General features: G+C 46.0%; 1 protein-coding gene across 3 annotated transcripts; it reads left to right on the forward strand.

Annotated features, from left to right (window-relative positions):
* Positions 1–589: 589 nt before the first annotated feature.
* On the forward strand, positions 590–11999 carry FUS (FUS RNA binding protein). 3 transcript variants are annotated; one of them, XM_069486081.1, is made up of 15 exons: positions 590–677; positions 2285–2309; positions 2401–2549; positions 3470–3614; positions 3810–3997; positions 4213–4420; positions 6058–6092; positions 7572–7604; positions 8703–8806; positions 9556–9685; positions 9943–10044; positions 10178–10301; positions 10974–11074; positions 11180–11327; positions 11646–11998. In XM_069486081.1, exons 1-15 carry the CDS (start codon positions 665–667, stop codon positions 11683–11685), a joined length of 1545 nt encoding a protein of 514 aa, XP_069342182.1. In that variant the 5' UTR covers positions 590–664; the 3' UTR covers positions 11686–11998. The 3 variants fall into 3 exon arrangements, with proteins under 3 accessions (XP_069342182.1, XP_069342184.1, XP_069342183.1); XM_069486083.1 differs by having other exon boundaries at positions 614–677; positions 3810–3988; positions 11646–11999; XM_069486082.1 differs by having other exon boundaries at positions 614–677; positions 3473–3614.
* The last annotated feature ends 1735 nt before the right edge of the window (positions 12000–13734 follow it).

Here is a 13734-nt window from a genome sequence, read left to right on the forward strand (position 1 = left end):
CCGTTAAGGACTTTAGAAAAGGCAACCCCGAAAGACCGTGAACGGAAACCGAGACGCAAGGAGAGAAAGGCTCTGCTTGTTGCCAGGGGCGGAACGTTAGAGTCAGAAAGGGAGGTTGCTGGCTGGAACGACGATGCGTCTGATACAGCAGAAGGGCAATGGAGGGTAGAAGCTCGCCATCCTGAGTGAAAGTGGGGCCCAGAGAAAGGGGCCGGCCACAGGAATTTCAGTTCCCACCCTGCGCCTCCTGGCTTGGACTACAGTTCCGTCCGCAGACGCCCGGGGCCCCTCGCCCCGCCCCCAGCGGGCGATCGGACCGTACCACAGTGTCCTTACAGGGGCGCAGGTGGATCGTGCGCTAGTCCTGCAGAGGAAACTGCAGTTTTTCATCAGAAAAATGTGATTATATGTAGTATTAACGTGGTTCTTAGTTAATTTGTTTCCCTTCTGTCTGCTCAGACCCTCTACGCTTCCCGGAAAGCGGCAGGATTCCAGCCCTGCTTTCCCCTTTCCTTTTGCACACTTGGTACAGCCCCCCGCGGTGCGTGGGCGGGAGGCGTACATAAGCCTCGGCGCAGGAGGCGGGGCTGCTCAGTCCTCGCGGCGTCGGTGCTCTGTGGTGTTGGAATCTCGTTGCTTGTTGGCCGTGCGCGCGTGCGCGGACATGGCCTCAAACGGTAATGTAAGGGCGCGAGGCGGCGGCGGCGCGCCGGTCCGAGGCCTCGTTCCCTCCCAGACGGGCTTTTGATTTTCGGTGGGAGCGGGGCGGCGATCGCGTGTGGCATCTCCTCGTACCACTGTGGCGGGAAGCAGCGGAGAGGGGTGGAAGGGGCAGGCCGATGTCGCCATTTTGTTTCGCTGCTCTGGCGCTTGTCGCGCGGCGCGGGAAGTCTTCCCTTCGCAGTCTATTTATTTGAGGTGAGGGCTGGGAGGGACGCTTCTCGGTGATCTGAAGCGTTAGGTAACGGTGAAAATTCTCGATCTCCGTGCCCTCATCCCCCCCTCCCAGCCCCGCGCTCGGGCCCGCTTTGTCGCAGTGCTGCATCCGGGCACTCGGTGCGCGCACGCGCTCTTCTGGCCCCTCCCCCCCTTTCGCGGCGCGTATCCCCCTTCCCCGCCTCGTGTTAGCCTGGCTTTTTGTCGCGAGACCCTTTGCGGAAGATTCCGGAGCCGGCGTAGCGTGTGGGCCTCGCCCCGTAGGGTCTCTCGGGAAGGGGCCGGACCGCTCCGTTTCCGCTTCGGTTGCCACGCGGCCGGAGGCGGAGGCTCGGGATTGGGATCGCGCGCCTGCTTAACGGTTTGGGGGGTGGGGATCGACCAGCGGATTGGGGGACCGGGCTCGAGGGTTTTCCCGCCTAAATTTATTTCTGGGGTGGGAACCGGGAAGAATGGCAGCCAGAGACCACACCCTCTCCTGATCCTTTTGCATTTTCCTGCGGGGGAAGCGCCTCAGTTTCCTGAATTGAGCGAATGAGTTGATCTTGCCAGTGACTCTTTAGTGTGGCGTTTTAAAAGCACTTTGATTACCTGTGGTTGGCTGGGTCTCCCCACAGCTCTGAGGAGGAAGGCAGGGTAGATGAGAAAAACGGCATCATTTGGAGCCACAGGGCTGGGGACTTAAGTACCAGTTGACTTTGGCCTCCTGGGGCGAGCACTTTGAAGATTTCTGCCATTTAGGGTCAAAGGGCTCTCTTGTCTTGGTAGCCTGAGTTTGCACTAAAAGCTCACTTTATCATTTCCAAGGTTGGTCAGAGGGTGAGGAATGGTGTTTTTGAGAAATTCTTTGGGTTTTGGTTAAGAGAGTGGAGGCCACATTCTGAACGTTGCTGTCTCGGGCTTGAGTTTAAACCTGTGCTACTTACTTAGTACCGCTGTCGCTTGAGGCAAATTAACTGTCTCCTGACTCCTGGTGATCATGCTTTTCTCATAGAATGGGTGTGAAAATGAAGTGCGTAGAATATTCCAGAGCGGTTCCTGGCCTGAATTGAGTTTGCAGGAAACTGTCCGTCAAGACCCTTGGTTTTTCCAGTAATGAAGGTTTCTTGATCTTTGTAAAACTTTGCATTTTCTTTGCTGTAAGAAAACTTGACTATGATCTGAACATAGAAACTAAGATCTGTTTCTCTTTTCAGTGTCTCATGGAGGAATTTATGTCCTTTCTTTCAACATGGTCTTGTTTTTTTTTTTTTTTTTTGATTTGGAGGAACAGAGTAATTAGCTCTGTTCCACTCTCAGAGTGATGCCTGAAAGTAATGTGATTTTCTTTCTTTTTTTTTTTTGACAGACTATACCCAACAAGCAACCCAAAGGTGAGTGCCATTTTTGGGCTTCTAGAATTTTTAGAGGGCAAGGATGGTGAAGATGTCTTTTGCTGATTGTGCTGTTTTTCTTTTTCTCTAGCTACGGGGCCTACCCCACCCAGCCGGGGCAGGGCTACTCCCAGCAGGGCAGTCAGCCCTATGGACAGCAGAGTTACGGTGGTTACGGCCAGTCAGACACTTCCTATGGCCAGAGCAGCTATGGTGGTTCTTACGGACAGACCCAGAACAGTGAGTCTCTCAGTGGGTCACCCCGGCTCTCGTGCTTTCTGAATGTTGCTTTTCTTAAATGGGAGCAGCGCTGAAATGTTGAGACAGTCCCATGGTTCCCCCCCCACCCCACCCCGTAGCCAGTGTATGATTCTTAAAACTCTTTGGAGTCAGACCTTTCAAATAAAAATGTTTATTGGTTTGTAATTCTGTTTCCTTTTATTTTTGACATTTTACTTTTCTTTGTTTTTTGAGGGGGAAGGAGACAGGATTTTGATACGTTGCCCAGGCTAGTCTTGAACTCCTTGGGCTCGAGCATCCGATCCTTCCACCCCAGCCTCCTGAGTAGCTGGGATTACAGGCATGCACCACCGTGTCTGGCTTAACTCTTTACTTTTATATTTATGTTGGACCTTTTCCTGTTTTCCTTCTCAGCATTAAAGAGGGTGTATTCTCTAAAGGAAGAACCAGTTTAAAGCTGATTTTTATACAGAGAAAATGGTTTGCATAAAGATGTTTGAAGTCAGGCTACCATGTGTCATGTGATAACATAGGAGGGTGGAATTTGCTCAAACTAGTTCTGAAGTGTAGGTAACTAATGCGGGTTGTCTTGTATACAGTGTACATGTACCAGCTCATTAAAATGCTGTTAATAAATAGGGATCTTTTGGGTTGTGATTAGGGGGTGACCCTGGAGACTGGCTTTGGGATAGGGAGGATGAAATTGGGACTCTCCTGCAGAGTCAGTATGAGTTAAAGCATTAACTTTAGAATTTAAAAGAAGGATAACTACTTTGACTGTGAATCGCAAGATTAATAGCTTCTAAAAGGCTGACTTTTCAAGTATGAGTGAATATTAGCTAGTATGTTTTCTTCAATCCATTCCTTGCCTTTTTTCTTTCCTCATAGTTTCAGTGACTGCTTTTTTTTTTTCCTTGTAGCAGGCTATAGCACTCAGTCAACTCCCCAGGGATATGGCTCCACTGGTGGCTATGGCAGTAGCCAGAGTTCCCAGTCATCTTATGGGCAGCAGTCCTCCTACCCTGGCTATGGCCAGCAGCCGGCTCCCAGCAGCACCTCGGGGAGGTAAGGTGTTCTGGGGGCAAGGCTTGAAAGGTGAATTGATATGGAATGATGAATGACCAGCAATAGGAGCAATTATGAGGTGTGGATTGGAGGTGGTGGAGTCTGCATTGGGTACAGAGAAATGGAATGTACTAAAAGCGAAAGGAAGTTTTGGGCATGCTGGGGTAATGATTGTTTCCTTTTTGTTTCTCTTAGTTACAGTAGCAGCTCTCAGAGCGGCAGCTATGGGCAGCCCCCGAGTGGGGGCTATGGCCAACAGTCTGGCTATGGTGGACAGCAACAAAGCTACGGGCAGCAGCAAAGCTCGTATAATCCCCCTCAGGGCTATGGACAGCAGAGCCAGTACAACAGTGGCAGTGGAGGTGGCGGAGGGGGCGGTGGAGGTGAGACCATGTCTTCAGCTTTTTCTCACACCTATTTTCTGTAAGGATTTGTATTCTGGTTTGGCCCTAGTCCTAAAAGGGTTGCTTTCTTGTTTCCTAGCTCTCTCTTTAATTTTTGTTGTCGTTTATTTTCTGGTACTGTTGAACCCTTATTGGTGCTACTTTACAGCCTTTTTTTCTTTATTGTTGTTCAAGCATTCTTTTTTTCCTGACAGGTAACTATGGCCAAGATCAGCCCTCCATGAGTGGTGGCAGTGGTGGTTATGGCAATCAGGACCAGAGTGGTGGCGGCGGTGGCTACGGGGGAGGCCAGCAGGACCGTGGGGGCCGCGGCAGGGGCGGTGGCGGTGGTTACAACCGCAGCAGTGGTGGCTATGAACCCAGAGGTCGTGGAGGTGGCCGTGGAGGCAGAGGTGGCATGGGGTAGGTGTCTTGGGAGACAGGGAGTGTATTTTGTGGGGAGGGTCAGGGGTTGCATGAATCTCCCCTAAAGCCAGTCCCTAGTACATTGTTTAGTATTCTTGTTGTCTAGGGATCTGTGAGGGCTTTGATTTGGAGGCAGTGACTTTCTTTGTACATCCCTATTTTATTTTTGTGAGAATTTGGGAGCCTGAACTCCCATCCACACCACTGAATAGAGATTTGAGTATTGATGCTTTTATTTCCAAAGAAAAAATACATAGATGTGTATGGACTGGAGTCATTGTTACCCTAAGCAAGAAACATGGAAGTAAAGACTTCTTTCTCTGCAAGGGAAACCGATGATCCCACTCCTGGGAAATAGTAGGGAAACTTGGTATGTGTATTCCCATGTGTCCTCTAAGGGAGTTGGTAATGTTAACCTGACTTCAGCTTCCAGGAGTTGGCTATTCTGTAGTCACTTGAATCCATGACTTGATTTGCACTAATTTGACTGACATTGATTTTGTGTGTGACTTGGTTTATGGGGTCATCTGACTGAAGTGTGCAGACCTTTTGGGCAAAAGTACTCTTGACAGTGGTATCCCACCTATTTGTTCCACTGTCTTGCTTTTCCCTGGTTACTTAAAAAACATCAGCTTGTCCAACCAGACTTCTTTCCTTTCTTCCCGCTGAAGTTGATTTGAAGTAAAACCTTTATACTTACTTGCTAGGGCAGATACCATGATCATGAAGTGAAACCTAGATTTGATGTTAAAACAGTCGTCAAATCTGTTGGTGAATATGATTTGAAGGACCCTACTCTGTCTCCCTTGAAAAAGGGGAGGATTGTCAGTGTTACTCCTTTTTGGAAAAAGTAGGTTTTTTAAATGAGTTTGTGTATGGTAAGTATTCAGGGGTGGGTGGGGGCAATCTCAAAAACGTACAAAAATAAGGAAAACTCTGTTGTGTGCGTGTGTTTAATGCAAAACTTTAAAAAGAAAAGCAACTGTTATGTGACTGTTAACTTGCTCTGCATTTTATGTGCCACAGGTATGAAAGGTGACATTGCAAAATACTCCGCTCTTCTCGCAGTGTAGAAGGGGTGACCCCGGGGGCGGGGGAAAATCAAAAACAGCTCAGTAGTTAGGACAGGCTTAGCTAAGTTTGTCTCGCTTTAAGGGGAAATTGCCTTTGGTTTTGACTTTTTATGGAATGGGGTTGGGTCTGCTTGCTGCTTTCAAAGCAAAAATCACAAAAATGTGTTCAGGGCTACCCCAGCCTGGTGTGAAATGTCTTCTGGGTAAATTGGGGGTAGGGTTTTTAAACCACCTACTGGGTTGTCAACCACTCTCGGCAAGAGGAAAAAAACATCTGCTACATCGGAAGAAGGACCAAGGAAAATGGGTCATTTTTTTCCAGAGGAAATAGACATACCTTTTAAAGCAAAATCTTTAATAACTGTGTCTGAGAAATTGCACACGTGTGTGTGACATGCTCAAAGGTCAGACAAGGGGTGGTCAGGAAGGGATGTATTTTAGTAGCCACTTGTATCTTTTCCCAAAAACACCCACCCATGTTTGGGGAATGTTAAAATCAAAAAACACCCTTTTGTAGCCGTTGGAAGCTTCATGTCCTTTCTTCTAACTTGTCTTCTCCAGCGGAAGTGACCGTGGTGGCTTCAATAAATTTGGTGGTAAGTGAACAGAGTTTCCAAAATTCCCAACTCCCAGCAATGCTTTGTCTGATTGTTCATTTGCAGATGTCTTAGCGTGTTTAGTGTCAAAGGTTTTGAAGTGTCCAGAACCACCTCTAGAAAGGGGTGGGGTAGAATGCCACCTGCTGCCAGATGGTGTGCTAACCTGGAGGCAGGCAGGGATAAGACTCAGTAGTCGTCTGGTACCAAATTGGTTTGACCCAGGTTAATACGAGGTGTCTAGTAGGCCTCTGACGGGTATTGCCACACCTGGCACTTAGTGACCACCATCATGAGAAATGGAGAGTGTGTGCTGGAACACATGGTGCCAAGTTGGCTTTAGGATCCTTTTGATCATTGTGTCCAAGGCTAGCGTGTGTGGCCGTGTGATGACAACCTCCAAATGTTTTAATTCTGGGAGAGGGATGTGAAATAATTGCCCTGCCCTGAGGATGGTGAAGTTGGTAAATATTTATATATTAAGTATCGAATGGTGTCAATGCAATTTTACATATATGGACTTAACTCAGATGGGCAAATAGAAACTAGCTCTGGGAAGGAAGGTGTGGACTACTTCAAGAAAGATTGGGAGCATGTGTGGCTCATCGGAAATAACCAGGTCTTTAAACAGCACAAACTGAATTCATGGGAAAAATGGCAAATTTGAGAAGTCTCCCAGTAAGCTGGAACTTTTCTGGTTTGGTTAACTAACAAAAGGTTTCTTGATTTTACTCAACATTTAAAGCCAAAAAGGCTTGGGTTCATGACTTAGGTGTCATTGCGTGTGGGTACAATGTTTATATATGGCAAATTCAGATGAACATTGGTCAAAGACGGTCTCTGGGAAAAAAGTAGAGGCTGCATTATGGAAATAAGATTTCTGGTCTGTTTCCTGGGATACGCTTTAAAAATACAATAGCTATTATGTATGTTTTTTATTTTCATGTGGTTGGGGAAACATAACATGGTTTTAAGAGTGGTTTCTAAAGATGAAATTAAAAATTGTTCCACGAGGGATAAGTGTCTTTGGTGTTAAAGTTTGGAGAAACTGGATGGATGCGCATCACATTGCTGGTGGTGACCCCGTATCTCTCTGGCGTGAGAGAACAGGGCCAAGCTGTGAGTTGGTTGGTTAACTTTAATGGGTCTGCCCCCCTCCCCCATCTGTGCTGAGGACATTTCCCAGCCTGAGCTGGGGGAGGCAGCATTTTCTGAAGTGTGGAGTCGTCCCTATGGGGACTCAAGTTACAGATCTTAAGAAAAGGGGCCTGTGTCTTCCGCAGCCCTGCCCTAGGATTTTCTCCTCTGGGCAGGCAACCCAGGACAGGATTTGGAGTGAGGCTGTGAGCACTTACCTGATATTTTACAAGAATTTGGATTTAGTGTTAATTTTTTTCCCCTGTTTTTTCCTGTTGACTAACGGCTCTTCTTTTCCTTGTTTTTTTTGTTTTTGTTTTCTTTTTTTCCATGTCACTTAAGGCCCTCGGGACCAAGGATCACGTCATGACTCCGGTGAGTCCATAGGTGGCACGAAAGAGTGGCTGCAGTGGTGTTAAGACTCTTCCTGGGTACTCTTTGAAACTGAAAAACAACGGGTAGATTAGAGAGTTTAGGTGTAACTTTAGTTGGCACTGGTTCATAAACGATTATATGTCAGAAATAATCTGATTTGTGGGTTCCAACTCCAGCAATTTAGAAGGTCTGGGAGAATAGGCATTTCTGAGAACAGGCGTTTCTAACAAGTCTCAGCTGATGCTCATGCATCTGTGGACCACACTCCAGAGCTGTTGATTTAAAGCAGTGATTTTTTAAAATGTAAATCATGTCAAATTGGTGAACAAAACTAGTGAACAAAAGACCCGATAGCATTACACATAAGGAGAAGCAGTTAATGAATCTTTAGTTTTGATGGTATTCATGTTTGTGTACTAGATTTCAATGTAAAATGGGTTTCTTCAGTGGAAAGTTGATGTACTTTGTTGTGTGATCTCAGGCAGTTAGCTCTTGAGCCCTGGTTTCCGTACAGTGTATTAACATGTTTCAAAGGGTAGCTGTAAAACTAAATGTAACATTTATGAACATGGCTAGCATATAAACTCTCAAATATTAAAATACATTAACTGCCATGTGAGTTGTATTTAACTCACGCTAGTTTTGAGCCTGGGGCCTCGTGAAGCGTCTGTAACTCACACATCCCTTTACCTTGGATGCCACATGAACTATTTTTCAAGTTGCATATAACTCACACATGGAAAACAATAAAAAATAACATTTTTCATTAAATTAGAAAGGATCATTGTGTTTTTGAAGTGTTTTTTTTCATAATAAAACACTGTGGCCCCAAGGAAAAAAATTATTTTTTCTAGTGTGGCAGTCATTGTGTTAAATTATCTAACCTAAACCAAAATGTTACTGGTTGCTTGACTGATAAATAAGTCCTTTTGATAAGTTTTTCCCCCCTTGAAGCTTAATGTCAAGTGTTTCTTAGATTGGGTCACTTGTTTCACCTTTTCTTTACCATCGTTTTCTTTCTTTCTTTCTTTTTTTTTTTTTTACTTTTGTTTTACCTTCGCTCTTCAAATTTGCATTTCTTCTGTGTTCAACAAGCAGAACAAGATAATTCAGACAACAACACAATCTTCGTGCAAGGCCTGGGGGAGAATGTTACAATTGAGTCTGTGGCTGATTACTTCAAACAGATTGGTATCATTAAGGTACTTGTGGAGCAGAGTGGGTGCTTTCTATAAGTGTTGCAGGCTTTTGGATTTCACACATTAGTAAGAATAAGTCTTGAAAACAAAAGTCCTTAATGGTTGTTGTCAGCTTAATTTGTTGAGGAAAGCCCATTAGGTGTTTTTTTTTTTTTGTTGTTGTTGTTCGTTTTGACACAGGGTCTCACTGCTTCTAGGGCTATCAGTGGCATCAATCTAACTCATCCTAGCTCCTGGGCTTACTGATCCTCCTGCCTCAGCTACCTGAATAGCTAGGGCCATAGGAGTATGCCATGCCACCATGCCCAGCTAATTTTTCTATTTATTTTTCATAGAGATGAGGTCTCACTATATTGCTCAGGCTGGTCTCAGCTAACTCCTGGGCTCAAGGGGTCCATCTTGGCCTCCCAAAGAGCTGGGATTACGGGCCATAAACCATTGCAGCCAGCTGTTGTTGCTGTGTTCTGAATAAAGCCTATCTTCACACAAAAGTATAGTTGATAAGGGAGTGCCCTGAACTCTTGGATTAGTGCTCCATATAATAATTTCTAGTTTTACCTTTTAGCACTGAAGTGAGAAACAGTTGTAGACCATGACTTTAATTCAGCACACATGTGAGATAGGGTGAAGTAACTGGGAAGTGGGGAGCTGAACTTTTGGAATGATTTAAACTCAGGTTCTAGAGGAGAGGGAGGGTGGAAGGTAGTACTATTGCCTCTAAATGTGATGTTAACTAATTTTCTTTTCCTCAGACAAACAAGAAAACAGGACAGCCCATGATTAATTTGTACACAGACAGGGAAACTGGCAAGCTGAAGGGAGAGGCAACGGTTTCTTTTGATGACCCACCTTCTGCTAAGGCAGCTATTGACTGGTTCGATGGTATGTATGAGAAAGCCCGTGGAGGTGCGGGTGGGGATAGGGCAATTAGCCTTAGAGAGTAGGCTGTGTTTTGAGGGTTCTTTTGTGTCTTCCAACACTTACTTTAGCTGTAAATTCAGTATAGTCTCTTTCGCTTATGTCTCATTAGATTTTAAACCTTTTCAGGAAGGTAGTCTTAGATTGTACAAAATGTATTTGGATCCAGAGGTCTTGAATCAGAAGTTTTTTTTAAAAAAATACCTCCTTTCTTTCTTTAGGTAAAGAATTCTCTGGGAATCCTATCAAGGTCTCATTTGCTACTCGCCGAGCTGACTTCAATCGGGGTGGTGGCAATGGTCGTGGAGGCCGAGGGCGAGGAGGTGAGCAGTTCCTGTCTGCTGGTGGTACGAAAGGAGGTGATGGAGGGGAGAGTGCAAAGGATGGTAGGGGCTTACATGGAAAAGGTTAGGTTAACCAGACTTGGAAGCACACCCATACTTGTATCTACACTAGGACCCATGGGCCGTGGAGGCTATGGAGGTGGTGGCAGTGGTGGCGGTGGCCGAGGAGGATTCCCCAGTGGAGGTGGTGGCGGTGGAGGACAGCAACGAGCTGGGGACTGGAAGTGTCCTAATCCGTGAGTGAAAGTTAATTTTTTTCTTAGTCGTCTTATGTGTGCCCTTTGATATTATGGTACAGTTGTGTGGGTGTTTATTCTAAACTAACAAATGTCAGGGCCACATTGTTGGGGGCAGATTTAGATGAGAACTTACGTAAGGTCAGTATAGTGGGAAAGGTAATTGACTGGGTTCAGTAATCACAGTTTCTGTTCCTGGTTCTGCTTGTGAGAAGCAAGTCTTTTTTTTTTTTTTTTTTTTGAGACAGTCTCACTCTTGTCACCCTGGCTAGAGTGCCGTAACATCAGCCTAGCTCACAGCAACCTCAGACTCCTGCGCTCAAGTGATCCTTCTGCCTCAGCCTCCCAAGTAGCTGGGACTACAGGCATGCACCACCATGCCCGGCTAATTTTTTCTATATATTTTTAGTTGTCCAGCTAATTTCTTTCTATTTGTAGTAGAGACGGGGTCTAGCTCTTGCTCAGGCTGGTCTGGAACTTGTGAGTTCAAACGATCCACCCTCCTCGGCCTTTCGGAGTGCTAGGATTACAGGCTGAGCCACCGCTCCCAGCCTGAGAAGTCTTTTTGAGGACTCAGTTTCGTTACTGTTCTAAGATCACTGGAATCTGTTCCTAATTCTAGGTCTTGCCTACTCTCCATTCCTCCAAACTAATTGTCTTCCTTTTCCTCAGTACATGTGAGAACATGAACTTCTCTTGGAGGAATGAATGCAACCAGTGTAAGGCCCCTAAACCAGATGGTCCAGGAGGGGGACCAGGAGGCTCTCATATGGGTAAGAGAGAGGCAACACTTTTTTAAGTCCTTAATTTTTAAGCAGGAAGGCTATGGGGAAGGTAGAAGGATGGGGATATGATAGATCGCATTTCTTTTGTCCTAGGGGGTAACTATGGAGATGATCGTCGTGGTGGCAGAGGAGGCTATGATCGAGGCGGCTACCGGGGCCGTGGTGGGGACCGTGGGGGCTTCCGAGGGGGCCGGGGTGGTGGGGACAGAGGCGGCTTTGGCCCTGGCAAGATGGACTCCAGGTGAGTAAGACTTTAAATTGAAGTAAAAGTAGAGCAGTTGAACAGAGACCATGGAATAAAAAGGTTTTACTGAGAAAGTGGCTTCATTTGAGGGCTAGATTGGAAAGACCTGAGATTGTAAAGTATAGTAGGGAGGGAGGGAAGGCAGATTATCTCAGGGGTGGGAATTTGTAGACCCACCCTACTTACAGAGATGAGACATTTGGTTGATTGGGAAGGAGAGGCAGGTAGGATATCTGGGGTTATGTGTGTGGGGTGGATGGAGAAGCTGGTAACTCAAACCTAATGGATACTTTTTTTTTTTCTTTTCTTTTCCAGGGGTGAGCACAGACAGGATCGCAGGGAGAGGCCGTATTAGCCTGGCTCCTGAGGTTCTGGAACAGCTTTTCTTCCTGTACCCAGTGTTACCTTTGTTATTTTGTAACCTTCAATTCATGATCACCCACGGGTTTTTTTGTGTCGGACTACGTAATTGTAACCATACCTCTGGTTCCCATTAAAAACCATGGTTTTAGTTAAATTTTGTTCCTCTTCCCCCTCTTCAGTCTCCTGGAGGATTGATGTCTGGGTGAGGAATGTGGGGAGTTTTCTTCTTTCAGATCCTCCTGCCCAGCAGGAACTGGAATAAAGTGTTTGATACTTGATTCAGGGAAGAAAAGGCCAAGTGGTATCTTTAAGAGTAGAGATTAAGCTTTAATGTCATGGCAAATTGGATGTATAAAAGAGATAAATGGACATGTGATGTCATGAGTATTGCCCCAAATTTGCCCAACTGTGGGAGTTTTTCTTTTCCACGTTTATTTGCATGTTCGTTTTAGTTTGTTATTTGTAGGAGTTTTATCCTTTTTAGGAACTCTTGCCTGTTTTGACACATTGCTAAGGGCGAGGCTCAAATGAGGTTGGTTTGTTGGGGGCAGTATTCAAATCTGAACATGATGAAGAGCACTTAGCCAGCCATATTGGGCCTTTCACCGGGAAGGAGAGTAACTGAGTAGTACCTACTGAGTGTCAAAAAGACTTGCTTCTCACAAGCAGAGCCGGGAACAGAAACTGATTACTGAGCCCAGTCAATTACCTTTCTCACTATACTGACCTTCCTAATTTAGGGCTTACCGAGTACCATGGAGTTCTGTGGAGTTGAGTCATGATCTAATGCTCAGAAAGGGAAGTACACGAGTTAATGTGGCTAAGAATGAGAAAGCCAGGATTGAGTCCTACTCTCCTGACTCCATTTCCATTTTGTAGCATTTTTATTCTGGAACCATTGCATGGGGGGCCCTGAAGGGAACAAACTCCTATCCCAAACTTTTGTTTACTTAAGGCTTACGAGGATGCTCGATTTGGGAGAAGAGGCTTGGGAATGAGTGGAGAGAAGGGGGAAGGTTTGCTGGGAAAGGAAGGTAGCGATTAGAGGAGGTGAGTGACGCCCTCATTTCCCTGGTTAATGGGGCTTAGGTAGATAACTGCTGTAAGGAAACAGTGGCACTTTCACATCCTGCTTGCACACAGAGGGCTAGAGGTCATTGGTATTTTGAGATTTTAGGCTTGAGTCTCTGTGATTGGGGAGTGGGAAGTCCTGTTCCTTCAAATGGGTGTGTTGAGTGATAGAGGGGAAAGATGTGGTCGGTGAGTTAAAGCCTTAGAGCAGTGCCTCTCCTGGTCTTAACCACATGCCTGTAAACTTGCCCATCCACACCGGCCAATCGTTTAGCATGAATTTTAGTTAGGCAGAGCTGAAAATTCCAGCCCACTTGTGAGATGACTGCTGTAAGAAGCATAGCTTGCAAATATGCCTGGGAACCCTAGTTGGGAAGTGCTTTTCCACTTGAAATTTTTCAAGGGTGCTGCAGAATGTTCTCTGTTTAAGTGTGGGTTTTTTTTTTGTTTTTTTTTTTGGAGACAAGAGTCTCGCTCTGCTGCCTGGGCTAGAGTGCTGTGGCATCAGCCTAGCTCACAGCAACCTCAAACTCCCGGACTCAAGCGATCCTACTGCCTCAGCCTCCCAAGTAGCTGGGACTACAGGCATGCAGCACCCTGCACAGCTAATTTTTTCTATATATGTTTTTAGTCGTCCAGATAATTTCTATTTTTTTTAGTATAGATGGGGTCTTGCTCTTGCTTAGGCGGGTCTTGAACTCCTGAGCTCAAATGATCCTCCCGCCTCGGCCTCCCAGGGTGCTAGGATTACAGGTGTGAGCCACCACACACGGCCTGTTTAAGTGTGTTAAAGTATGTTTTCTAGAGAAGAGTTGCTCCTTCATCCTCAGATCTCTTGATTGGAGGCAGAGAAACCAATGGCTTTGTGACGAGGAGTAGCTAGCTGCTTTGCCACACCCTCCCCGTTAAGAGTAGGGGTGTTCTAATTAAGAGTAGGTTGAAGCTGGGCGCGGTGGCTCGCACCTGTAAT

The sequence above is a fragment of the Eulemur rufifrons genome, chromosome 14, assembly GCF_041146395.1.
Source record: "Eulemur rufifrons isolate Redbay chromosome 14, OSU_ERuf_1, whole genome shotgun sequence".
Lineage (NCBI taxonomy): Eukaryota > Metazoa > Chordata > Mammalia > Primates > Lemuridae > Eulemur > Eulemur rufifrons.